General features: G+C 39.8%; 1 protein-coding gene and 1 non-coding gene across 2 annotated transcripts in view; both read right to left on the bottom strand.

Annotated features, from left to right (window-relative positions):
* The window catches only part of LOC128043395 (SH3 domain-binding glutamic acid-rich protein-like), a 170,458-nt gene that overhangs the window by 55,830 nt on the left and 86,912 nt on the right, over positions 1–27,716 (bottom strand). The window contains exons 4-5 of the mRNA XM_052635738.1: positions 20,094–20,279; positions 8,425–8,505 (exon numbers count right to left, since the gene is read on the bottom strand). Of these exons, the coding sequence (XP_052491698.1) occupies positions 8,425–8,505; positions 20,094–20,279 (267 nt within the window). The remainder of the gene's footprint in view (positions 1–8,424; positions 8,506–20,093; positions 20,280–27,716) is intronic.
* TRNAC-GCA (transfer RNA cysteine (anticodon GCA)) lies at positions 3,893–3,964 on the bottom strand. Its single transcript has one exon. It is a non-coding gene; the product is annotated as a tRNA-Cys (tRNA).

Genomic DNA, 27,716 nt, shown 5'->3' with positions numbered 1-27,716 from the left:
TACATATACACAATGGAATATTACTCAGCTATTAAAAAGAATGCATTTGAATCAGTTCTAATGAGATGGATGAAACTGGAGCCTATTATACATAGTGAAGTAGGTCAGAAAGAAAAACACCAATACAATATAGTAACACATATATATGGAATTTAGAAAGATGGTAACAATGACCATATATGTGAGACAGCAAAAGAGACACAGATGTAAAGAACACTTTTGGACTCTGTGGGAGAAAGTGAGGGTGGAATGATTTGGGAGAATAACATTGAAACATGTATATTATCATACGTGCAACAGGTGCCAGTCCAGGTTTGATGCATGAAACAGAGTGCTCAGGGCTGGTGCACTGGGATAACCCTGAGGAATGGGATGGGGAGGGAGGTGGGAGGGAGGTTCAGGATGGGGAACACATGTACACCCATGGCTGATTCATGGGAATGTATGGCAAAAAACACCACAAAATTCCAAAGTAAAAAAAAAAAAAGACAACATATAACAAGTATTGGTGAAAATATGGGGAAAAGAGAAGCCTCATGCACCATTGATAAAAAAAATGCAAATTGTTACAGCTACTAAGGAAGAAAGTATGGAAAGTCCTCAAAAAATTAAAGCTAGAACTGCCATACTATCCATCAGTGGTACTCTTGAGTATTTATCTGAAGAACATGAAAGCACTAATCTGAAAAAGAATATATGCACTTCAATGTTCATTGCAGCATTATTTACAATAGCCAAGATATCAAAGCAACCTAAGTGTCCTTAAATAGATGAGTAAATAAAGAAGATATTATATATCTATATTCCATATATATGTGGAATATTACACAGTCATATAAAAAGAATTAGGACTTCCCTGTAGCCCAAATGGTAAAGAATTTGTCTTCTATGCAGGAGACCAGGCTTGATCCCTGGGTCAGGAAGATCCTCTGGAGAAGGGAATGGTGATTCACTCCAGTATTCTTGCCTGGAGAATCCCATGGACACAGAAGCCATGGCGGGCTTCAGTCCATGGGGTCGCAAAGAGTTGGACATGACTGAGCAACTAACACATAACACACACATATAAAAGAATGGTTTGCAAGTACATGGATGGACCTAGAGGGTATTATGCTAACTGAAATAAGTCAGACAGAAAAAGACAAGTACTGTATGGTATCATTCATATATGGAATCTAAAAAGCAAAACAAATGAACAAACATAACCAAACAGAAACAGAATCGTAAATACATAGTGTTTGCCAGAGTGGAGAAGGATGGAGGGAGGAAATAAATAACTGAGGGAGATTACAAGATAAATGAATCACTGTTATGAAACATACAATATAGGGGATACAGTCAACAGTTATGTAATATCTTTGTACAGTAACTAGATTTTTTTATGGTGATCATTTTGAAACATCCTGAAATGATGGATCACTATGTTGTACAATGGGAACTAATGTAGTGTTGTTGGTTAATTATATTTCAAAAACAAATAAACAAACTCATAGGGAAAAAATATGTGTTTACCAGAGGCAGGGGGTGGGGAGAAGTGAACTGGATGATGATGGACAAAACATACAAGTTTCTAGTGACAAGATAAATAAGAACTATAGATGTACTATACAGCATGATAATATAATTAACATAGATTTATGTTATATATGAAAAATGTTAAAAGAGTAAATTCTAAGAATTCTCACACAAGGAAAGCAATTTCTTTTCTAGTTCTTCAATTTGGTATCTATACAAGATAATGGATGTTCACTAAACTTACAGTGGTTCATTTCATGATGCATGTAAATGATTATGCTGTATACATTAAATTCTAGGGCTATATGTCAATTATATCCCAATGAAACTGGAAGAAATTTTTATTTTTAAGATTTTTGAAAATTAATTTTGCTAATTATATTTGTTTGTATGCTTAAAAGAGTAACCAATATGTAAGAAATGCAATGTATGTATTGAAAGGTATGTTTTTAACAAGTTTTTTCTAGGGGTTTCTGGTTTATGTATTTGACTGCCTTGTACTATGATCCACAAAAATCCATGACTACTATATTTTCTTCATATATTTTTACCATTTTTCTTTATATACCTCTTATACTTCATTATCGCTTTTGGTCTTTAATTCCTCTGAAAGCCAATATTCCAGCTTTCTTTTTGTTTATTTCAAGTTTTCTTTGAATTATTATTTTATTCTTATAAATAACATATCTCAATCTTCACTAAAATCTAATTTCACTGACAACTCTAATTCTGGTAAAGGAAAGTAATCTTCTACAGACACTCAAACAGACAATGATTATAAACTCTAGGTGAAATTTTAAAAATAAATTTTCTATAAGACATAAGTAAAGGAAAAATAAGAGAATGAACCAAAGCTAGATGATTCAAGAGGAAGTTGACATTTGAAAGATGAGAATGATTTGTACCCTCAAGCTCACAGCCACATTATTAACAAAAGCTAAGAACTGGAGACAATCCAAATACCATCAATGGGTGAGTGGAATATATAATGGAATGTTATTCAGCCTTAAAAAAAAGAGAAGGAAAGGAAATCCTGACACAAGCCTGTCACAAAAAGACAACTGCCATTTGATTTCACTCATACGAGGAATCTAAAAGGGAAAAATTCATAGAAACAAAAAGAAAAATAGTGGTTACTAGGGACTGAGAATAAGGAGAAATGGGGAGTATTATGAATATAAGACTTTCAGTCTTACAAAATGAAAAGTTCTGGAGATCTTTTGCACTGCACTGTAAATATAGTTAACACTACTGAGCAGTAATTTTTTAAGAAAGTAGGAATAGCACCGAGTAAGTTGCCATTCTCAGGGCTTAAACCTGAAAGTAAGCAAATCTTGTGAGAAACATAAAACCACAACAGCAAATTCACAGATTTTTTTTTTTTCTTGTCTGAAAAATTAATCAAAAAACCTGAATTTGGGGCAACCACAGCCCCTGGAAAATCAAGAGAGAATCTTGGACAGGAGAGAGGCAAATGGAGAGAGCCCCAAATTCTGTTTATAAAGTCTGCCAAAATCTTCAACTGAGCCCAGAACAATGTTTGCATATGACTGGTGTCAGCTAAAGAAAAAATAACTCAGATTTAAGCTGCTACTAGAAACATAGTGTTTGCAGTCTGAGCACAACAAAGTAAATGCCCAACTGAACCAAAAAAAAATCAACATTTTTCAGAGGAATGTAACAAAATACAGTCTGCACAACACAATATTCACTATGCCCAAGTATCCAAAACCCTTGAAGTATAAAGAACAAGGAAAATGCGACCCATCCCCAAAAAGAAAAAAGAATAGAGACTGAATCCAGAAAGAAGCCAGATGTTGGAATTAGCAGACAAGAAATTTTAAAAGCAGCTAATAAGGCTATATTCAAATATGTAAAGAAAAATATTCCTACAATGATGACACAGTTGGAAATATCAGCAGAGAAATAAAAACTGTAAACAGCAAACAAATGGGACATTCTAGAATGTAAAAAAAAAGTACAATATCTGAAATTTAAGTGTCACTAGACTGAATGCAAAATAAAGACAACAGAGGAAAAAGTAAGTAAACTTAAAGATAGACAAACAAATTATACAATTTGAAGACTAGAGAGAAACAAGGTTAAAAAAAAAAAGCTTCAGGGAAATAAAGGAAATATAGGATAATGACAAAAGACTTAACATATATGGAGTTAGACTGTCAGAAGGGGAGATGAGAAAAAATGGGGCAGAAACTATAATGGCTAAAAACTTTCTAAGGAAGTAAGGAAGTAAAGTAGCTCAGTCGTGTCCGACTCTTTGCGACCCCATGGACTGTAGCCCGCCAGGCTCCTCTGTCCATGGAATTCTCCAGGCAAGAATACTAGAGTGGGTTGCCATTTCCTTCTCCAAGGGATCTTCCCAACCCAGGGATCGAACCCGGGTCTCCTGCATTGCAGGCAGACGCTTTATCCTCTGAGCCAGCAGGGAAGCACCAAAAAAAAAAAAAAATTTCCTAAATTGGGTCAAAAAAATAATTTATAGATTCCATATTAATTCTTCCCATCCATGAACACAGAATATCTTTCCATTTATTTGTATCTTATTTGATTTCTTCCAACAATGTTTTACTGTTCTCAGTACATAGGTATTTCACCTCTTTGGTCAAATGTATTCTTAGGTATTTTACTTTTTGCTGTAATTGCAATGGAATTATTTTCTTAATTTCTTTTTCTGCTTAGCTCTTTGTTAGCATATATAACCAAATTTCTTGCCAGGTGCATTATTATTGTCATAATTCTCATCAAGTCTTTCAAATTTGAAAATTAACAGTAATGAATTAACCACAGTCATTTTAAGCCTTTTGTCACACACAGATATTTTCCTTAGCTTCCCTGAAAGCCTTTGTAATCAGCTACAAGCCATCATGCTTAATCTACTATGTAGAATGACTGCTCAGAGTGCCACAGAAAAGGATTATATGTCGAGTGCTGTGGAGTATAGGCTTCTGATAGCATCAGTTAGAAACCATATGATTGGACTGAGTCAGAATTTCCAAAATTCTAGTTGAGATGTAGATGGATTCCTGAGACTTCTAAACCCAGATCTGGTGGAATTAAGAGCTAATTACATTGAACAGAATGAATCAATGAGGTATGAATGTAGTTTTTGTTTGGAATATTGTTGATTTTTTTAATGTTTTATTTTCTGGATATGTAAGGAAGCCCTGTTTTTCCTCTTAAGTATTTTATAAATTTTGACATGGTAGTAGATGCTACTTTTATACACTGAAATCAAACATTTGTAAATAACATTCTCTCTATCTGATTCCTCTGGAATTCAAAAATTCTAATTGAATCTTTTTACTTTTTATGACAATATAGTTATTTGCCTAGGTTCAGTAAGAATGTTTATTCCTTGTTACCAAGGCATAATTGGAAACTGGTTATGCAACCAAAGCCTTGCGTCTGTGTTATTAAGAATGAGGCTCACTGAGCATAGGCAAAACATTCTCTGACATAAATCATATAAATGTCTTAGGTTGGTCTCCCAAGGCAATAGAAATAAAAACAAAAATAAACAAATGGAACCTAACCAAACTTACAAGCTTTTTCTCAGGAAAGAAAATATATATACAAAAAAAAAGACAACCTACCAAATGGGAGAAAATATTTGCAAATGATACAGTTGACAAGGGCTTAATCTCCAAAATATACAGACAGCTTAATTGAAAAATGGGTAGAAGACCTTAATAGACACTCTCAAAAGAAGATGTACAGATTACCAGTAGGCACATGAAAAGATGCTCAACATTACTAAGTATCAGAGAGATGCAAATCAAAACTGCAAGGTACCACCTCACAAGGGTCAAAATGGCCACCACTAAAAAGTCTACAAATTACAAATGCTGGAGATGGTCTGGAGAAAGGGGAACTCTCCTACACTGTTGGTGGGAATGCAAGTTAGTGTGGCCACTATAGAAAACAGTATGGAGGTTCCTCAGAAAAGTAAAAATAGAATTATCACATGATCCCACTTCTGGGCATATACCCGGACAAAACTACAATTCAAAAAGATATATGCACCCCTATGTTTATAACAGCACTGTTCACAATAGTCAAGACATGGAGATAACGTAAATGTCCCTCGATAGATGAATGGATAATGATGTGGTGCATATATACAGTGGAATACTACTCGGCCATGAAAAAGAATGAACCTACCTACAAAACAGAAATAGACTCACAGACCTAGAGATCAGGGTTGTGGTTGCCAAGGCAGAGAGAGGGGTGGGGGGGAAAGGGATGGACTGGGAGTTTGGGGCTGGTTAATGCAAACTATTACATTTAGAATGGAGAAGCAACAAGGTCCTACTGTATAACACAGGGAACTATATCCAATCTATGGGGATAAACCATAATGGAAAGGAACATTTTAAAAGAATGTAGATATGTATATACCTAGGTCACTTTGCAGCAGAGATTAGCACAACATTGTAAATCGACTATACTTCAATTAAAAATAGAAGAATGATGTTCATTGAATCAGATATGAACAGATGCCTGTAAAGAACTAAGGTTGACTTTACAGAGACAGTGCTTACTCACAAAGCTCTCTTAGGAAAACCAGCCCGGTACTTGGCCTGGAATAGCCTGCCTAAGACAAAAAACCAGTTCTGCTTATAATGCTGAATATCATTTTATAAGTATACATTTTCTCCACAACAGTCAAGAATATCTATTTTTAGCTTGAGCAAGATTGATTTCCTTGCTGACACTTCTCCACGATGTTGTTTACTACAAAATGATACTGTGACAAATAATATCGTTTCCATAAATCACCAGGTGTCTGTCTTCCCAAAGGAGACTTGAAGGACTTTGCCAGAGTGCACACACATAAACACTGAGCAATAATGAGAGCAACGAAGGTTCTAGCCCAGACTGCACTGCAAATAGTGGGGTCCCTTTGTGGTGGCTCAGATGGTAACAAATCTGCCTGCAATACATCTCTTTTCTGTCCAACATGCTCATCGCTGATTCAGTCCATCAGCAATTCTTACCAGCATTCTTCCTTCAGAACAGGCACTAAAGTCATCCACTTCTGTACCATTCTATTCCCACCAGCCTAATCCAAGCCACCATGACATCTATAGTCATTCATTCCACTTCAATCCATTCATCCTATTGAAGTCAAAAGAATTCTAAGAAGGAAATAAGATCACTTTATTCCTCTGCTTAAAAACCCTTATGTCTTCACACACCTAAGATAGATTCCAGAGCACCCCAGTAAGCCACAGGCTGTCCACTTGCCACCCCTGCATCCCATGTATCTGTTCCCCTCACTCCAGGGACTCAGGCCTCATGGCCATCAAGCAGGTCTTCTCCAAGCTCTATGCTGCCTCAGGGCCTTTGCACTTGCTCTTACCTTTCCCTGAAACACTCTTCCCTCCACCCTTCCTTTCCTTTTCAAGATCCCAGGGACCTGAGTGTCCCTACCAAGAAATATATCCTAACACTAAGGCACCATCTTTTAAACATACTAGCTAAGCTAATGTGACTCAGTTAACAAACTCTTTCATCAAATAAAAATGATTGAATTGTGTGTAATAACTTTTAGGATTTTTTTAAGCTGTTAATAAAACATACGAAATATGTTGCATTTAATTTGACCAAAGCCAGAAAGGTGTTTCATTATCTTAATAGGAGGCTTTATCCTCCTATAGAACCATTAGTCACCTGGGAAATCTACATTACCATTTGGAGACAGAATCTGTTAAACTTCATAAAAGAGACCTCAGGCATTATTACCTGAAGAATGTAGACATGAGGAAGACAGCATACCACATGCCTCTGAGACACACCCATCTCTGTAAGGTAAGCCTTTGGGGGGAACTCAGAATTTAATTGTGTGAGAATTAACTTTCACAAAAATCTCTTTTGAAATGAAGCAGGGCACAAATCAAATTAACTAAGAAATAAATGAATTAGATAAATGTGTGCTTGTCTTGTGTCTATGGAGAATCAGGTATGAGATGCTTGGTGGAGGTAAGGATTTCAATGAAAGTAAAGAATAAAGCCCGATGATCTCCAGCAAACACCAAAATTCATGGTACTTGTGTTATTAGCATAATTCTTTATTTCAATGATATATAATACATAATTAAAGATGAAACAACACCAGAGGGGGGAAAAAAACCTTATGAAATTTATTTATGAGTCTAGATCATACTTTTTCCCTCCTTACCAGATGCAAAAAGGCAAAATTCAATTTATTTTAAACAGAAATAATAGAGGAGTATATATCACTATTAAATTAACTAACATAAGCTGTTATAAAAAATTCATAACAAAATAATTTCATAGATATAACCTGAGAATTTATATTTTTACATATTCAATTAACACACTTAAAATTATTGAACGCAGTATTTCTTAACTTAAGTATGTAAAATGTATTATGCTGCTGCTGCTGCTAAGTCGCTTCAGTCATGTCCGACTCTGTGCGACCCCATAGACAGAAGCCCTCCAGGCTCCCCCATCCCTGGGATTCTCCAGGCAAGAACACTGGAGTGTGTTGCCATTTCCTTCTCCAATGCATGAAAGTGAAAAGTGAAAGTGAAGTCGCTAAGTCGTGTCTAACTCTGTGCAACCCCATAGACAGCAGCCCACCAGGCTCCTCCATCCATGCAATTTTCCAGGCAAGAGTACTGGAGTGGGGTGCCATTGCCTTCTCTGAAAACTTATTATAACAGGGTGTAAACCTCAAAAATAATAAAAGTATAGTTCTGAAATATGTTTTAGTAGAACCCATGCATGATATCTCTGCATAAGAAAAAGAAGTATATTACAAACATGTTAATTTAAAGATCATTACTTATTTAACATTCTCGGATGCTGATCTTATCCTCACTTATGACCTATATCAAACCCCATGGGGGTGCTCAAGCTTACCTTTGAGCCTGGAGGGGGAGCCAAGCCAAGGAAGGAATAAATAATATTCTCTTCTTTTGCAGAAAAGAAAGAGTCAAAATCCTTGAAGCAAAGAAAAAGAATGATTAAACCCAATGCACACGTGTGAGCCAGTACATTGACCTAAGTTAATCTTTCTTATTTATTAGTCATAAAGTGAGGAACTAACACAAAAGTTTATTCGCTTTGCCAAAGATGATAAATCCCCAAATTTGGGAAATTGAACCATGAAGTTTACATTTGTTTTTACACACCTTCATTGTGCCTGTTATAGTATAGTGAGAACACACACACACGGAGTATTCTGGCTCAGGAATTACTGACAAGACTCAAACATACATAGGGAAAGTCTTCTCTAAAAGATTCACATCTTTAGCTGGTTTCCTTATAATTTGGTCCTGTGGGTTCAGACCCTGATTAGGGTCCAAACAACACAGGACTAAAACAAGATTTCTGTGCTGTTATTATAGTAGCTTCTAGTCAGTAAAGAAGCCACCTGCAATGAAAGAGATCCAGGTTCTATCCCTGGGTCAGGAAGATCCCCTGGACGAGGAAATGGTGACCCACTCCAGTATCCCTGCCTGGGAAATCCCAAAGACAGAGGAGCCTGGTGGGCTACAGTACATAGAGTTGCAAAGAGTCAGATACAACTTAGTGACTAAATCACCATCAAGGGACTAGACTTGTCTCAGGCTCTTCCAATACCAGGAGCTGCAAGATTATAGAGGGTTTAGAAGCATGCTCATTTTGCCCAAAGGGGAAAAACTGTAGAATGATTAGAAACCTGGCAGCAGATGGAAATCAGAAGCTCAGTAAAGATCCGCCCTTCCCCCCACCCCCACCCAGGCCAGGCCACACTCAAGTCAGTCCTTCACCAGGTGGGTCCTGCCCTAAGCCAACTCTCCAGCAGTGTGTTAGTCAATAGCTCGGAAGAGTTTCACTTTTTATCACTAAAACATAAAAGATCTTCCTCCAGTCCACTTTCCTGTTGCCAGTCTTTATCACTGGGGCTATAATGCAGTTTCAACAGTGTTGCCATAGGCTCAACCGGTACAGGGTTAGTCTGGCCTGAACTGAACATGCAAACATGTGGTCTTGCTACTGCCTACCCTCCTTTGACGTGTGTCAAGAGCTTAAAACCAAAGACAGGCCACCTATGTTAAGCAGAACATCTTATGTAATTCCTGTGTGTTCATTTTATCCAAAGCTTTGCTTTTTTCCTACCTGTCACCCTGATTCTCTGTAATTATTTTCTTCTTTTGTACTGAATGCATTTGTGTAAGCTGCCTCTTATCTTAAGGGAAATATCACATACTGTGAGTGAGTCTTTGGTATTAGAAATACTCATTGATTCCCAGAATACACACTTACTAGTTGTTGCTAAAGATTACATGATAGGATGCATTAGTAGTAGTAGTAGTAGTAAGTTGTTGTTGAGTCACTAAGTCATGTCTGCCTGTTTGTGACCCCATGGACTGCAGCATACCAGGCTCCTCTGTCCTACACTATCTCCTAGAATTTGCTCAAATTCATGTCCATTGAGTCAGTGATGCTATTCAACCATCTCATCCTCTGCCAACCCCCTTTTCCTTTTGCCTTCAATCTTTCCCAGCATCAGGGTCTTTTCCAATGAGTCAGCTCTTCAAATCAGGAGGCCAAAGTATTGGAGCTTCAGCTTCAGCATCAGTCCTACCAATGAATATCCAGGACTGATTTCCTTTAGGATGGACTTGTTTGATCTCCTTGCAGCCCAAGGGATTTCCAAAGTCTTCTCCAACACCACAGTTCAAAAACATGAATTTTTCAGCACTCCGCTTTCTTTATGGTCCAGCTCTCACACCTGTACATGACTACGGGAAAAACCATAGCTTTGACTAGATGGACCTTTGTTGCAAAGTAATGTCTCTGCTTTTTAATACTCTGTCTAGGTTTGTCATACCTTTTCTTCCAAGGAGCAAGTGTCTTTTAATTTCATGGCTGCAGTCACTATCCACAGTGATTTTGGAGCCCAAGAAAATAAAGTCTCTCACTAACATGCAAATTTTCTCCAGACATCTCTTGCTAAATTTTGGATGGATTTCACAATTTTTTGCTCTTCTTAACAACACATATATATATAAAACATGTATATATATATATATAACTAATATGTATTTATATATATTAAACTAATGTATAATACTAGTATATATAATATATTATGCTTCTCCCTCTTCCATCATAAGGAAAAGGCAAAAACTCAATAGAAGAATATTCAAAAGATATACAGAAGAAGACATACAAACATAAAGAGCTAGACAATCTCTTTACTAATGGCCACAGTCAAAGGATGCCTTCTGTGTGTCTTCATGGAACTGCCACAGGGAGTCAGGGTGCATGGTTTAGAACAACTTTTAAGTACCAGAGGGGTTGAAATAGAGTTGGTGGTTTATTTTGTTATGTAGGAAAAATTTTTTAATTGTCTGCTGTGGTCATTTTTTTTTTCATAAAATTTAAAAATACATGTTACCAATATAAAAGTGATAAGAGTTTATAACTCACAAAGGTTCCATTTCACTTGACCCCAGCCCTGACTCCCAGGCCCTTGAGGGAGGTCAGATAAAAACAAATATTAAAACCTTCTTAGAGGGACCAGAGATATGGGGGTGATGTCACCCAGTGCTTCAAATATCCATGATGCCATCTTCTCTCAGGCTTTCCTGGTGACACAGTGGTTAAGAATTCCCCTGCAGTTCGATCCCTCAGTTGGGATGATCCCCTGGAGAAGGGAATAGCAACCCACTCCAGTATTCTTGCCTGGAGAATCTCATGGACAGAGGACCCCGGTGGGCTACAGTCCATAGGGTCGCAAAGAACTGGAGATGATGAGTAACAAGAAGTCAAGTAGTAGTTATAGCACAGGGAACTATACTCAATATCCTGTGATAAACCATAATGGAAAGGAATATGAAAACAAATGTATGTATAACTGAATCATTTTGTTATATACCAGACACTAACACAACGTTGTAACTCAACTACACTTCAATAAAATTTTTTTAAAAAAACAGAGGACTTCCCTGGTTGTCCAGTATTTGAAAATCTGCCTGCCAATCAGGGAACACCAGTTGGATCCCTGTTCCTACTTGGGAAGATCCCACATGCCGCAGAGCCACTAAGCCTATGTGCCACCAACTGCTGAAGCCCACATGCCTGGAGTCTGTGCTCAGAAATGAGAGAAGCTACCGCAGTGAGAAGCCCGTGAACCACAACTAGACGGTAGCCCCTGATTGCCGCAACTGGAGAAAGCCTGTGCACAGCAATGAAGACTGAGTTTGGCCAAAAATAGACAAATTAATTAATTTAAAAAGCAAAGAAAACTTAACCATAATGGCAAAACAAAAGATAATTTTTATTATGTTGATATGTACACTATCAAAGTTATATGTAAGATATAATAAAATTGCCATCATATTGAAAAAAATTAAAAAGTAAAACAGCATGTTCAGTAACATCAGTGTGTTGAAAACACCCTCCCCCTGCCCTAATCAGGCAGGCATCCTGTCCCCTCTTGCCCTGAGTCCCCAGACATATTTGCCTTTATGCTGCATGGTCGAAGACCCTTTTAGCTGTGCTCAGGACCAGGCAGGCACCCCAGCGCTCACATTGGTGAAAATGCACAGACTCCAACTTGGCATCAGCAAACAAGTCTGCTACTTCCTGTTAGTATTTTTCTGCCAGGCGGGTGACCTGGCCTCCACTGGGCCTGGCTTCCTGGTGGTGTCCCCTTTCTGTAGCTAGAGGTTGTCTGCCATGCCCTCGAGATAACATCTTCATCTGTTCTGCCCAGAGCAGCAGGAGTTCAGGCTGGCAGGGACACGATGGTACACAGAACCAGCCACGACACCAGCCTTGCACTGACCTGGTGCAGAGAAAGCCACTGCTTGCCCTTGAGGTCCCCTCCGGCTGCTGCCATCATCATTTGAGAATTCACAGAGGCCACTGAGTCAGCTTAAATGATAGCCTTATTCTGATGGTCCACATTTCTATCATGTGGAAAGATATGTTAACCATTCATATTTATGCCATTTTATTTTTTTCAAGCAAGTTTATTACTTTATTTTTTTAATTTTCACTTTATATTGGAGGATAGTTGATCCACAATGCTGTGTTAGTTTTAGGTGCATAGCAAAGGGATTCAGTTATACATAGACATATATCCATTCTTTTTCAGATTCTTTTTTCATATAGGCTATTACAGAATACTGAGTAGATTTATGCTGGCATCCTTGACACAAGGGACATGAGTCGGAGCAAATTCCGGGAGATAGTGAAGGACAGGGAAGCTTGGTGTGCTGCAGTCCATGGGGTTGCATGCAAAGAGTCGGAGATGACTTAGCAACTGAACAACTATGCCATTTTAAACCTGACACGTCCTTCAGAACTTTGAGTCTCTTTTTAAAATTGGGATCTGCAATACAAATAGTCATTTTACCTACTTTCTGAAAACAAAGTCCTCTGCCTCATTAATGCCCTTTCGTTGGGAATATCCACAGATTGCAGAAAAGCAAGTTTAGCAAAGCTGCTAGTAAGAAAAACTACTAATACCTCTCTGAATGCAGAAAGAATTCAAAACAGCTAAACATAAAATCATTTGTATGCTTATCTCATTAGAGCCGTATTTATAACAGGAAAACACATCTTAAAAATAGAAGTCTTTTTTCTTAGTTGGGAAATCTTTTCTTCTTCCACAGTTAATACAGAAAGCATTGCTAGATGACAGTAAAATGAAATAAGAAATGCCTCTGAAGTTCTATTTCTGTAGCAGAAAGTAACTACAGAATTTTTATTCTGAGATAAACATAGGTTGAAAGAAAAGACTTCAGTATCGTCTCCATTGTAACTAGTCTTAACTGAAAAGGACAGTGAAAATAAGAAAAAGTAAGAGATTTAAAATTCTACTTTCACTAGAAAAGTACTAGAAGAAAACGAGATGATTCCTTTAATGATATTAAAGTGCTGAATGATTTTCTAAACAAGACATAGAGTGCAGGAACTATAAAATATATTAATAAACTGTCTACAGAAAATAAATGTTAAGCCCTGCATTCCAAAAAAAAACCACTTCAAAAAGTCAAAAGACAAATAAGAAACATAGGGAAATATTTGCAACATCTATGGTAGTGAAAGGGCTACTTTCCGTCACAAGTAAAGATTCCCACAAGCCAATGAACATTACCTGGAACCAAAGAGAAAAAGTAGAAAGTCATAAAAAAAAAAAAAAAAAAAAAAACACAGAAAGCTTATAAACAGGAAAAGATATTCAGCCTCTGCAATAAAGACAGAAATCCAAGTCAAAGCAGTGAGAACACATTTTTCATTTAACAAATTGATTAAGTTTGCATACAGAGTATTGTCGAAGTCACAGGAAACCAGCCACACCCAAATATAAACTGGTGCAACTACAGTCCAGATTTAATATCTATTGAAATGTGAGATGCATATATGCTGTAACTCAGCACATCTTCTAGGAATTTATCCTATATATATACCCAGCATGAACACAAAGTTCTGTACGTGTAAAGAGACTTCTGCAGAATCGTCTGTAGCTTAGAAGAGACGTGAAGTCACTCTGTCCTATCCGATTCTTGGCAATCCCACAAACTGTAGCCTGCCAGGTTCCTCTGTCCATGGGATTTTCCAGGCAACTATAGTGGAGTGGGTTACCATTTCCTTCTCCAGGGGATCTTCTTAACCCAGGAGTCGAATGCAGGTCTCCTCCATCGCAGGCTGAGCCAGAGGGAAACTGAAAACAACCTGAATGTTTCCCGTTAGAGAACTGTGCCAATTAATTATGTCATATCCAATGGAACGTTTTGCAACCATTGAAATAAAGAATATGTGACCCACCAATCCCACTTCTGAGTTTCCATGGTGGCTCAGTGGTTTTAAAAAAAAAAAAAAAAAATCTGCCTGCAAAGCGGGAGACATGGGTTCAATTCCTGGGTCAGGCAGATCCCCTGGAGAAGGAAATGGCAACCCGCTCTAGTATCCTTGCCTGGAGAATCCCATGGACAAAGGAGCCTGGCTGGCTACAGGCCATGAGGTCGCGAAGAGTCAGGCACAACTGAGCAACTAACACACTATATACTCCAATATAAAATTTTAAAAAGCTTTTTAAAAAGAATATGTGCAGCTCTGCAATACAGTTATTATATACAGCTCTGAGATACAGTTATTAAGTGAAAAGAACAAAGTGTATAGAGTTTATTCCCATTTTTTAAGTGATTAACAATGGTTAATACACATACAAAATTCATGGAAGGCCATACAAGAAATTGCCAACATTTGAGGGTCAAAGCAGGACAGCTACATAATTTGCAGGGCCCAGTGCAAATAAAGTGATAAAAATAAACTGACAAAAACAAGGCAATCCTTTTTCAAAAATCATTATCAATTTCAAGACAGCAACAGTAGTGTGTTAAAACAAGCAGAGTGCTCTCTTGAGTGGGGCCAGGTGTAACTTCCCAGGTGGTGGGCTCATAAGGTTGGCCCACCTCAGAAAAAGGAACTAGAGGGGTCTAAAATGGGAGGAAGAATCATCTCCACTGTGGACAACTCTGGAACCATTTTAATTTTTCTGTGTGCACAGACTCATTTTTCAATTATTAAAAAAATTTTATACAAACTTTTCTGGTGGCCCAGTAGTTAAGAATCCACCTTGCAATGCAGAAACTGTGGGTTGGACCGCTGGTTGGGAAATTAAGATCCCACATGCCACGAGGTAACTGAGCCCACACACTTCAACTACTCAGTCCTCACACCACAACTAGAGAGCCCGTGCACCACAATGAAAGATCCCTCATGACTCAACAAAGGTCCCCCATGCTGCAACTAAGACCCAGTGCAGACAAATAAATAAATAAAATTTTAATTTCTAAACAAATAAAAATTGACCATCACCATTGCCCCCCACCCCAAGAAGCCTTTTTCTCCCTTTCCTTATCTAATAAAAGCCACAATTCTTAGAAATTCAGGTCAGGTTGGAGAGATGCCCGGAAGCCAAGCAGTCTGGAGGGTGTGGGGAGAGGAGTGTGGTGTACAGGGGAGGGACCCTCCCTCACCAAGGAAATACTTTCCTCACTCTGGGAAGCCCCAGCTTCAATCATAAGAGAGTTGGACTGGACCACTGTTCCTTGTTTAGTCACCAAATCATGTCCAACTCCTTGTGAACACATGAACTACAGCACACCAGGCTCCTCTGTCCTCCACTATCTCCTGGAGTTTGCTCAAATTCATGTCCACAGAGTCATTGATGCTATCTAACCTCTCATCCTCTGCCACCCCCTGCTCCTATTGCCTTCAGTCTCTCCCAGCATTAGGGTCTTTTCCAGTGAGTCAGCTCTTTGTATCAGGTGGCCAAAGTATTGGAGCTTCAGCATCAGTCTTTCCAATGAATATTTAGGGTTAATTTCCTTTAGGATTGACTGGTTTGATCTCCTTGCAGTCCAAGGGACTGGCCATAGGTTCCACTAAATAATTGTTCAACACCTTAAACCTGTTTGAAAACACTCTCACATCCACAGGTCTTTAAGTTAAGCCTCTGAAGAAGCCTAACACAGCCATGTAAATTTACACAGCCTGTACTTCCCCATCAAAAGCCATGTCCACCCAGAATCTCAGAAAATGACCTTATTTGGCAATTGGGATATTGGCTTCCATGGTGGCTCAGATGGTAAAGAACCCACTTGCAATGCAGGAGACCTGGGTTCAATCCCTGGGTCAGGAAGATCCCACGGAGAAGGGAATGACTACCCACTCCATATTCTTGCCTGGAGAATCCCATGGTCAGAGAAGCCTGGTGGGCTATAATCCCTGGGGTCAAAAAGAGTCAGGCATGACTGAGCAACTAACACTTTCTCTTTTTACATTCACAGATGTAGTTTTTTATGATGAGGCCATGCTGGACTAGGGTGGACCCTATTCCAATGACTTTTGTCCCTATACAAAAGCCATGTGAAGACACAGAGAGACCCCAAGAAGAAGGCCATGTAAAGATGGAGGCAGAGATGGACAGGATGTGTCAACAAGTGGAGGAATGTCAGAGATGGCTGGCGGCCACCAGAAGCCAGGAGAGACCCATCAAACAGATTTTTGCTTAGAGCCTGCAGCACAAACCAACCCTACTGACTCCTTGATTTAAAACTTCTAGCCTCTAGAACTGTGAAAGAATAAATTTCTGTTGTTTTAAAGCACTATAGCCATCAGCTGGGGATGCCATAACAAAATACCATATGCTGGGTGGCTTGCTAACAGAAATGTATTCTGGATGCAGCGTCATTGAGTACTGCTCTCTTCCTGGCTCATAGACAGTTGCCTCTGGCTGTGTGATCACAGGGTGAAGAGAAAGGGGTCTCTTTCTCTTCCTCCTCCCATAAGGGAACTAATCCCACCATGAAGGCCCCACCCACAGGACTTCATCTGATCCTAGTCACCTCCCAAAGATCCCTTCTTCAAATACCATCACCCTGGGCCTTAGAACTTCAACATACAAATTTAGGGGGACACAAACATACAGTCCTAAGAAAGTAATATGAACCCCGAACAGCAGAACAATTCATGCTTCAAATGAGAAGTCTGAAAGCCTTTCTGTAAATGTCACGTCATGTCATCTAGTCACTCAGTCGTGTCTGACTCTGAGACCACATGGACTATAGCCCGCCAGGCTCCTCTGCCCATGGGATTCTCCAGGTAAGAATACTGTAGTGGGTTGCCAGTTACTTCTCCAGGGGACCTTCCTGACTCAGGGATCAAACCTGGATCTCCTACTTTGCAGGCAGATTCTTTACTATCTGAACCACCAGAAAAGATAGTAAATCTCAATGTTTCTGGCTTTGCGGGTCAGATGGGCTCTGTTGCAACTGCTCAGCTCTCAGTTCAGTTCAGTTCAGTCTCTCAGTCGTGTCTGACTCTTTGAATCCATGAATCACAGCACGCCAGGCCTCCCTGTTCATCACCAACTCCCGGAGTTCACTCAAACTCATGTCCATCGAGTCCGTGATGCCATCCAGCCATCTCATCCTCTGTCATCCCCTTCTCCTCTTGCCCTCAATCCCTCCCAGCATCAGGGTCTTTGCCAATGAGTCAACTCTTCTCATGAGGTGGCCAAAGTATTGGAGTTTCAGCTTCAGCATCAGTCCTTCCAATGAACACCCAGGACTGATCTCCTTTAAGATGGACTGGTTGGATCTCCTTGCAGTCCAAGGGACTCTGAAAGAGTCTTCTCCAACACCACAGTTCAAAAGCATCAATTCTTCGGCACTCGGCTTTCTTCACAATCCAACTCTCACATCCATACATGACCACTGGAAAAACCATAGCCCTGACTAGACAGACCTTTGTTAGCAAAGTAATGTCTCTGCTTTTCAATATGCTATCTATGTTGGTCATAACTTTCCTTCCAAGGAGTAAGGGTCTTTTAATTTCATGGCTGCAGTCACCATCTGCAGTGATTCTGGAGCCCAAAAAAATAAAGTCTGACACTGTTTTCACTGTTTCCCCATCTATTTCCCATGCAGTGATGGGACCAGATGCCATGATCTTCGTTTTCTGAATGTTGAGCTTTAAGCCAACTTTTCACTCTCCTCTTTCACTTTCATCAAGAGGCTTTTTAGTTTCTCTTCACTTTCTGCCATAAGGGTGGTATCATCTGCATATCTGGGGTTATTGATATTTCTGCCGGCAATCTTGATTCCAGCTTGTGCTTCTTCCAGTCCAGTGTTTCTCATGATGTACTCTGCGTATAAGTTAAATAAGCAGGGTGACAGTATACAGCCTTGACGGACCCCTTTTCTTATTTGGAACCAGTCTGTTGTTCCACGTCCAGTTCTAACTGTTGTTTCCTGACCTGCATATAGGTTTCTCAAGAGGCAGATCAGGTGGTCTGGTATTCCCATCTCTTTCAGAATTTTCCACAGTTTATTGTGATCCACACAGTCAAAGGCTTTGGCATAGTCAATAAAGCAGAAATAGATCTTTTTCTGGAACTCTCTTGCTTTTTCGATGATCCAGGGAATGTTGGCAGTTTGATCTCTGGTTCCTCTGCCTTTTCTAAAACCAGCTTGAACATCTGGAAGTTCATGGTTCACGTATTGCTGAAGCCTGGCTTGGAGAATTTTGAGCATTACTTTACTATCTGCCATCATGCAAAATTAGCCATAGGCACTAGGTGGTGAATTAGTGCAGGCATGTTCAATAAAATTTCACCAAAACAGATAGCTGCAGGCTGTGGCACTTGGGCTGTAGTTTGATGACACTTGCTTTAGGTGAGAAACATAATAACAAAGAGAAGCTGAGCTAAAGGGCCAGCAGTTTTGTATAGCAAGGAGAAAGGTGGTGACCTCCCTGGCAGTCTAGTGGTAAAGACTCCATGCTTCCAAGGCAAAGGGCAAAGGTTTGATTCCTGGCCGAGGAATTATGATCCCACATGCCATGTGGTGAAGCAAAACAAAATAAAAATTGCTTATAATTTTTAATAAATAATTAATTTTTTATAAAAGAGAAGAAGTGAGTGAAAGAATCCTATGCCAGGCTTCAACCTCCAGAAACAGCACAGCTCTGTGTAATTAGTTCCCTCTGCCTTCCAGAAGCATGATGGCCAAGTCTGAAAAATGGCCTGGAAGACTTAGATGATCCCCCAAAGCTAACTCCGGTTCTCGTGCTCCAAAGTCCTTTGAGCTTTTAAATGTTTCTTTTCAACAATTTGATTTATCAAGCAGAATCTACAAACCCTGAGGAAAAAATGATTTTGTGATAAAATGAATGACTAAATGTACAAAATAAAATTGCTATTAAAGTTAAATGCCCAGAAGAGTTTTTGTTGGTTTTGTTTTGTTTTTGGTGGTTTACAAATAACAGACATTTATTTCTCACAGATCTGGAGGCTGGAAGTCCAAGATGAAGGTGTCAGCAGATTCATTGTCTGGTGAGTAAGCCCCTGTCTGGTTCATAAATGGCCATCTTCTTATTGTGTCCTCACAAGAAGGAAGGGTGTCCAGAACAGTTTTTTAGCTATTTAGATGCATTTACACAAAACTTTCTGCCTGAAACGCAGGAGACCCAGGTTCGATCTTAGGTTGGGAAGACCCCCTGGAGAAGGAAAGGGAAATCCACTCTGGTATTCTTGCCTGGAGAATTCCATGGACAAAGGAGCCTGGCAGGCTACAGGCCACAGGATCACAAAGAGTTGAACATGACTGAGGGACTAACGCTTTCACTTTCACACAAAACTTGACTTCTGCAAATCATTCTTTACAAAGGTGAACGTGTACCCGTGGATGCAGGTATGTGTACCCTACCAGGTTGAACAGAATGTCTTTTCAACTCAACGCTTATTTTGCCTGAACAAGTGGCCTCCTCTCTTCAAAATAAAATTAAAAAAACCTAAAGGAATCCCAAGAACTTCTGAATCATCATTTTATTGTTTCTATCATTTCTTAAATCTTAACTATTTATTCTTCACCATGGATCTGACCATCCAGGTATCAAATGGTAGAAATGGACCACAAGCTGAAAAATGTCAACAAATGTAAACGCTACCTCAAAGCGTATCTGCTTAAACAATCTCTGATAAACACAGTTGCAGAAGAATTTTCAGAGAAACTAAATCTCACCCCACAATACTGCTCCTCGTTAAAGATCTGAGGAGGCAGCGGAATCCCATTCTGAGGTTTCTTCTCTCCAGGAACATTTTCTCTCATCCACTTCCTGTTGTCTTCATCTCCAGCAATATCGAACTCCTTAAAATCAATTTTATTAGCTTCCAAAAAGCCCACAACTTCTTGCTGTTTCTTCCTAATCTAGTCATGAGAAGAAAAAGATTACCGTTAGACTGCTTTGTAAAAACCCGTTCTCCAACTATACCATACAATACCAATAACTTTGCTAAGTATTTAAACAAGAAAAATCACACAATCACACTTCTTCATTCCATAGTATCAACAGAAAAATCATTTAAATTCTGAAATTTTAATCTCATCAATGTTTAAATCATGATATAGTCAACCGAATAGGAATAGAGACACAATCATCATAGCTTTTATTTGAGGTCTTCAAAATACGTTTAATTCTCTGCTAAGCTTTAAAGCCAAAAATTAAATAGGGATTGGTTACAAAGAGCAAGATGATAGAAAGAAGGAAAAAAACACAATTTACTATGAAACTTAAATACCAAGTACACTCACACTAAAAGGCACTATTCACAGTTATGAAAATGGGAACATGAGTCATGCTGAACAAAAGTAGCTTTAGAAATAACACAGGAAACAGAGAAGTCCACATGGAGATTATTGGAAAAGGAAGAGCAGGAAAAAAACTAGAAGAGCTGGTGGATATTTCTCCTGGCACGTAAGAGAGTAATGCAGTTAAATAATTGTTTTCTACTCACATCCAACTCTTTAAGTAGAATCAAAGTGCAGCCACACCTAAGAGAAAACCCAGATGCCCTTTTCTCTACACGTGGTTCACAAGCAGGGACTGTATTCTACCAATGACATTTCTTTGTGAATGTGGCCATCTTAGCACTCCTACCCCTGAAACAATTACAATTTTCTCTCTTCAGTCATAATTTTTCTCTCTTCAATCAAGGAATTCACTCCCAGAATGCATGATGCCTTTTTTTTTTCTTTTTTTTTTTTTGACTGAGGGCATGTGGGATCTTAGTTCCCTGACCAGGGATCAAACCTGCACCTGCTGCCTTGGAAGCATGGAGTCTTACCCACTGGACCACCAGTCTTTTTTATAAACACTGGTAAACAACTTACAGCAGACTGTGGACCACATTGTAAGAACTCTGGGAGAAACTTCAGAATGATCAATAGCATAAACCAATCAGTACTCACTTATTAATTCTCTACTCTGCACAAGACATGGTGCCAAGCTCTTCACATGAATAGATTCACAAGATGTTATTTGGGTAAAAAAAAAAAAATTGTACAGATGATAAAGAGGTACAATATGGTCCTTTCTTAAAACTGAAAGTTTACATTAGTATCTTCTTTGACATAAAAATATCCAATGTCTTAATTTTAAGTCCTCTGAATGGAATATTGCCTCACAATGAAAATAGTCATTAAGAATGTTTTCTAGGATGAGTCCCCTTGTCATTTTCATGTAACTTCTTTATCAGCAGAAGGACTAGATGCTGAGGATTCCAAACGCTGAAAAGGTACATGCCAATCCTAAACCCAACATCTAGATTCAAATCCTTTTTTGTTTAAACCCAAATCATTCGATATAAATCTTTATCGATTTATAAAAGTCACTGAAAGTCACTCAGTCATGTCCAACTTTTTGCAAGCCCATGGACTGTATAGTCCATGGAATTCTCCAGGCCAGAATACTGGAATAGATAGCCTTTCCCTTCTCTAGGGGATCTTCCCAACCCAGGGATCGAACCCAGGTCTCCCACATTGCAGGTGGATTCTTTACCAGCGGAGCCACCAGGGAAGCCCAAGAATACTGGAATGGGTAGCATAATATTGGAATAGGTAGCCTTTCCCTTCTCCAGGGGATCTTCCCGACCCAGGAATCGAACCAGGGTCTCCTGCACTGCAGGCGGATTCTTTACCAACTGAGCTTTCAGAGATTTATACACCTCCCCAGAATTCTTATTTTATTCATTTTTGCCAAAATGATTGATTATAGCAATGACTTTTGTGTAGAGGTTCTTTCCTAAGGTAAGGTAAAGAAAGATACACATGGATGCTTATGCCCTAGAATCAAATCACCACCAAAAACAAACCCTATGTAATTTGGTTTGGGTGGTGACTTGATTATATATAGATATAAGCTCAGACAGTAAAGCGTCTATCTACAATGTCGGAGACCCGGGTTCGATCCCTGAGTCGGAAAGATCCCCTGGAAAAGGAAATGGCAACCCACTCCACTATTCTTGCATGGAAAATCCCATGGACTGAGGAGCCTGGCAGGCTAGAGTCCATGGGGTCGCAAAGAGTCAGACACGACTGAGCGACTTCACTCACTCACATAGCATATTAATTATAAGTATAATGTTACTGTTTAATAATTTAATTAATATAAATTACTGTTTTGTAATTTTAATTAATGCACAGTGAATATAAATTATGGGCTTCCCTAGTGGCTTAGATGGTAAAGAATCTGACTGCAATGCAGGAGACCTGGGTTAGGAAGGTCCTCTGGAGAAGGGAATGGTGACCCACTCTAGTATTCTTGCCCGGAGAATCCCAAGGGCAGAGGAGCCTGGCAGGCTACAGTCCATGGAGTTACAAAGAGCTGGACATGACTGAGCATGTAATACTCACCTAAATATAAATAATATATAAATTTTTGTATATAAATTACATATACCCATATATAAATGTTAATCATACATTTTTTTAATTAACATTTGTATCATCAACATAACAAAGATAAAGCAACTAAAAGCATTAGGTCAATAAATTAAAGGCTGCTCTTAGCTACAATACAACATTTAATCCATAAGACTCAGGCCAAGGGATCTATTTCAGTTTGGGGCAAGCGTAGACAAAAAATAAAAACAGAAGTCATACAGAAAGGAATAGAAGGATGGAAGGTCCCTTAAGAATCTGGCATAAGCACTTGGGCACATTCCTGAGAGTCACATCTCTCAGAACCAATGGACAGACTGCTTACCTCCCCACCAGGGTGAGCTTCCCCAAGGCTACGCTAGGGGAATCCCAAACCTCCTGGTCTTTCTACTGGACTCCGTATTCCCGGGCTTCACGGCGGAGTTTCCGAATATCAGAAAATCCCACCAGACATGACAACAGGTTGTTGGACTAAATTACTTTAATTAATCATGTTTTCTCTACATGCTCTCCAACCTGTTCATAATTACTTATGTCACTTTATAAATTACTTACTCCTTTAGTTATTTTCAGAGATAACTTTGCTGTTTCAAAGAGTAGAGACATCCTCACTTCAGGTAGCTTTCCTTTTAGTTAAATACTCAGAAGGCAACATTCTCTATTCTGTTCAAACCCTTCTTCCTTGCTCCTCAAACACCTTCAGCCTGGCTGAAGTCCACCTCCCCACGGACGAGAGTCCCATCTCTATTAATAATGCCTCAGGACTTAACTGAATCACTATACAACACACTTGAAACTAACACAACATTGTAAATCAACTACATGTCAATTATAAAAAAGAAGAACTTAAAAAATCATGCCTCAGGACTTGAGGTGGGATGGAAAAGGATATTTTATTCCACAATTTCTAAATAGATGGAGAACATTTTCCCAAGTCCTGACTTATTTTTTCTCTTCTGGAAAGTCAAAGAAAAATGGAGAAAACAGGAGGGGACGATCTGTTAACTATTATCCCTCTCAAGACAAGCAATAACATCTACAGAAAGTTGACTGACTGTTGGGAGCATGATATTGCGTTAAAGTTTCTCTCTCAGCACCTCATTCAAAAAAAGAGAAGAAAAATAAAATCTGCCATCCTGGACTTCCCAAACACCAATCACTTAAAATGGGTCAAAAGCATTGCTCTCCTAGCTGTCTGGAGCACTTGACTTCTGCTGGGGGCTGGAGAAGGGTCTTAGGATGAGCCCAGAGGGAGGGGTGAGCACGTGACTTCACCTGGCTGGCATGTGGCCTTTGCCCACACTCTGATACTCATTTGAGTGTGGGTGCACTCTCCTACAACACCCCCTTGGTGGACCCTTGTTCAAGGAACCCCCTACACACTCCCTACTCCTTGCAGTCAATGTACAGCTTTTCTCCACATGGCCTCCCAAGCTGACCCCAGGGACACAACATCAGCCCCCAGAGGGGACCTCCCCTTCATGGCTTCAAGGGGAGGGGTGGCGCAGAGCCCCTCAACAGTCCTCACCACAGACACACTTCTCCTTGCATGCCTCACACTTTCTCCCCTCTCCAGGGTGCCACGGCCAAGGCTGCCTCATCCTTCTGAGCAGCCCCCCTGGAGGGTCTGGGGTCCTCAGGGTCTGTGTCACTTGGAGCCTTCAGGACCTCGGTGCAAGCTCAGAAAGCTCTGTTTTCTTATCCTGTTACATTGACTCATAAGAAAGTGTCATTCTCAAAGAGAACAGTTTTGTGGTTGCCAAAGGGGAGAAGGGTGTGGGAGAGATGGAGTGGGAATTTGGGATTAGCAGATGCAAATGATTGTATACAGAATGGATAAACAAGGCCCGACTATATAGCACAGAGAACCATAGTCAATATCCTGTGATAAATCATAATGGAAACAGATCTGAAAAAGAACATATATGAATATATAACTGAATCACTTTGCTATACAGCAAAAATTAACACAACATGGTAAATCAACTCTACCTCAATAAAATAAATCAAAAGATAAAAAGAAAGTGTCATTCAGGGTCCTGAAGTCACCGGCCACTGTTGGCAACTGTGATGCATCAGAGGGATCTTTGGGTCACTCGCTTGGCACCTCCCACTTATTGTCTTGTACAGTTAGAAACCTCTCCAAAAGAGGTGACTGGAGAAGGCAGTGGCACCCCACTCGAGTACTCTTGCCTAGAAAATCCCATGGATGGAGGAGCCTGGTGGTCTGCAGTCCATGGGGTTGCTGAGAGTGGGACACAACTCAGTGACTTCACTTTCACTTTTCATGCATTGGAGAAGGAAATGGCAACCCACTCCAGTGTTCTTGCCTGGAGAATCCCAGGGATGGCGGAGCCTTGTGGGCTGCTGTCTATGGGGTCACACAGAGTCGGGCACGGCTGAAGCGACTTCGCAGCAGCAGCAGCAGCACTGTAATATAAAGCATGCCGCATCTAGGTGACAAGAGACCTGCGGGTCCATCCTGGCCGGGAAGGTTGTTATCTGAGCAGAAGCTCTGCTTGTCCATCACCCCATCTGCAAAATGGATAGAACGCTGCCTTTCTCCCAGGGCTGGTGAGAACTGAGGAATGCATGGAAAAGCATTTTGCACCACAATTCAAGTAACTGCACAGTCAGGCACCCAGCACACTGTTACCTCATTGTCTCGTCCTGACTGCCACACCAGGCAAGAATTCTGATCACCATCTTAAGATAACAAAACTGAGGTGCAGTGAATTAAAGAATTTTCCAAGAGTCACACCCAGAGTCATCAATTCAAGAGCTATGTTTTTCCCTCTATGAAGTGATAAGTTTAGTCACTCAACTGTCTTACTCTTTTGCGACCCCGTGGACTGTAGCCCACCAGGCTCCTCTGTCCATGAAATTCTCCAGGCAAGAAGACTGGAATGATAGCCATTCCCTTCTCCAGGGGATCTTCCAACCCAGGGAGAGAATCTGGGTCTCCTGCATTGTGGGAAGATTCTTTACTATCTGAGCCACCAGGAAAGCCCAAGACTGGAAAAAGGACTAAAGAAATCCAGGAGCCACCATTCGTTTGTCCTTAATGATGGTGGCTCAGGGGCTGTGCATCTTGAAAAAAAGGAGGACTGATCTCTCTCCTTTTGTCTTCAGACTCTTGCAGCAATGGCCTTCAGGATGAAGGGATGGTTAGACACAAAGACACAACATTTTCCTGCTCCCAGGGTCTCTTCACCCACATCTATCTCTAAAGTAGTAAAACATGGAACCACAGTTTGGCATCAACTGTTAAAACAGAGATGTAATATACAACTGCATATGTAATCTTCATCAAGAGATTACAATCAGTATTTTCCTTTTTCATTTATTTCATTCATCCAACAGAAGTCATAATGCTCTCTCTGATGATGTCACAGGCAAGAACCTATTTTTAAAGCATATAGACTAAAGAAATAAGGAGCAAAAGTTTTGTAGACCAACCACCATCCACACAGCATAAGCGCTGGCAGCTGCTCTGAGTTGTCCTGCAAAGAAACTTCCGGGTGAAACTCCCTCAACCAGGAAAAATCATTAGCACAGACACCGTAGGAATAATCTGTTCTTATTCTTTATGATAAGACAGAAATTCTTCAATTTATGTGGCTTGAGATAATTATTCTGAACATCATCATAGATGAAGACCTTCTAATATTAACTAATAATTATAACAATGACAATAATATTAACAATTACTAATAATTATTAACATTTAACATTAATAATTATAATATCCAATAACTATAACAATTATAATATTAATAGCTGATAATTATAGCATTAACTAATAATGATAATATTTATTAAGCACTTGACACCATGCTGGGCACTCTTGGCTTACTGACCCTTACTTACTGACCCTTGCTTACTGACCCTCACTCTTAACTTACTTCCTAAGCAAGTTGAGTTGAGTTCTATTCTTATCCTCATTTTACAGACAAGGAAATTGAGGCTTAGCAAGGTGAAATAACTTTCTCAAGGTCACATCATCCCACGTGGCACCAAAACATTTGCTTACAGCAGCAAAATGAACTTGGATTTTTCAAGATCTTGGAACAAACAGTACCCCTCCAGATCCTCCCAGGCCAATTAAATCATGTTCCCAAATTTCAAGAACATAGGAAATCAGAAAATCCTAAGAAAGGACCTGTTTGTTCATTGTCTTTGTTAAGGATGTCTGCTGCTGCTAAGTTGCTTCAGTCATGTCCGACTCTGTGCAACCCCATAGACAGCCTCCTACCAGGCTCCCCCATCCCTGGGATTCTCCAGGCAAGAACACTGGAGTGGGTTGCCATTTCCTTCTCCAATGCATGATAGTGAAACGTGAAAGGGAAGTCACTCAGTCGTGTCCGACTCTTAGCGACCCCATGGACTGCAGCCCACCAGGCTCCTCCTTCCATGGGATTTTCCAGGCAAGAGTACTGGAGTGGGCTGCCATCGCCTTCTCCGTAAGGATGTCTAGGGTCACTCAGACCTGATCTATGGAATATATAGAAGATTGACAGGTTAGCAGTAAAAGTTTCCAGCAATGAGTGTGTCAACAGCTTATGTGAAGCCCACAATGAAAGCCATTTTTCCATGATGAAAGCCATTTTCTTTAAAAAAAATAATTTTTTTTAATCTAAGCAATCCAAAAATGTGCTTTTTGTAGATCAAAGTTTATGAGGTCATCAACAGTCGTAAAAGACTTTGCAGTTTTACATTTGGAGTTTTTTCATAAAATTAGAACATCATGAAAGATGCTCAGCAGATCATTAAAAGTTGTGTCAGAAGGAAGGACCAGGCTCTTTTCTCAGGTTTTCCTCTTGTCCTCTCTGGAAATGGTGTGAACTTTCAGGGCTGGAGGTGAGTGGTAGGGGAGGGGGAAAGGCATTCAGTAGCTGCTGTTAGGATTGTTCCCTGGGCCAGTCA

Source organism: Budorcas taxicolor, chromosome 1, assembly GCF_023091745.1.
Source record: "Budorcas taxicolor isolate Tak-1 chromosome 1, Takin1.1, whole genome shotgun sequence".
In the NCBI taxonomy this organism is placed as follows: Eukaryota; Metazoa; Chordata; class Mammalia; order Artiodactyla; family Bovidae; genus Budorcas; species Budorcas taxicolor.
The sequence above is the reverse complement of the archived record's forward strand: the minus strand, read 5'-3'. Positions and strand labels throughout refer to the sequence as shown.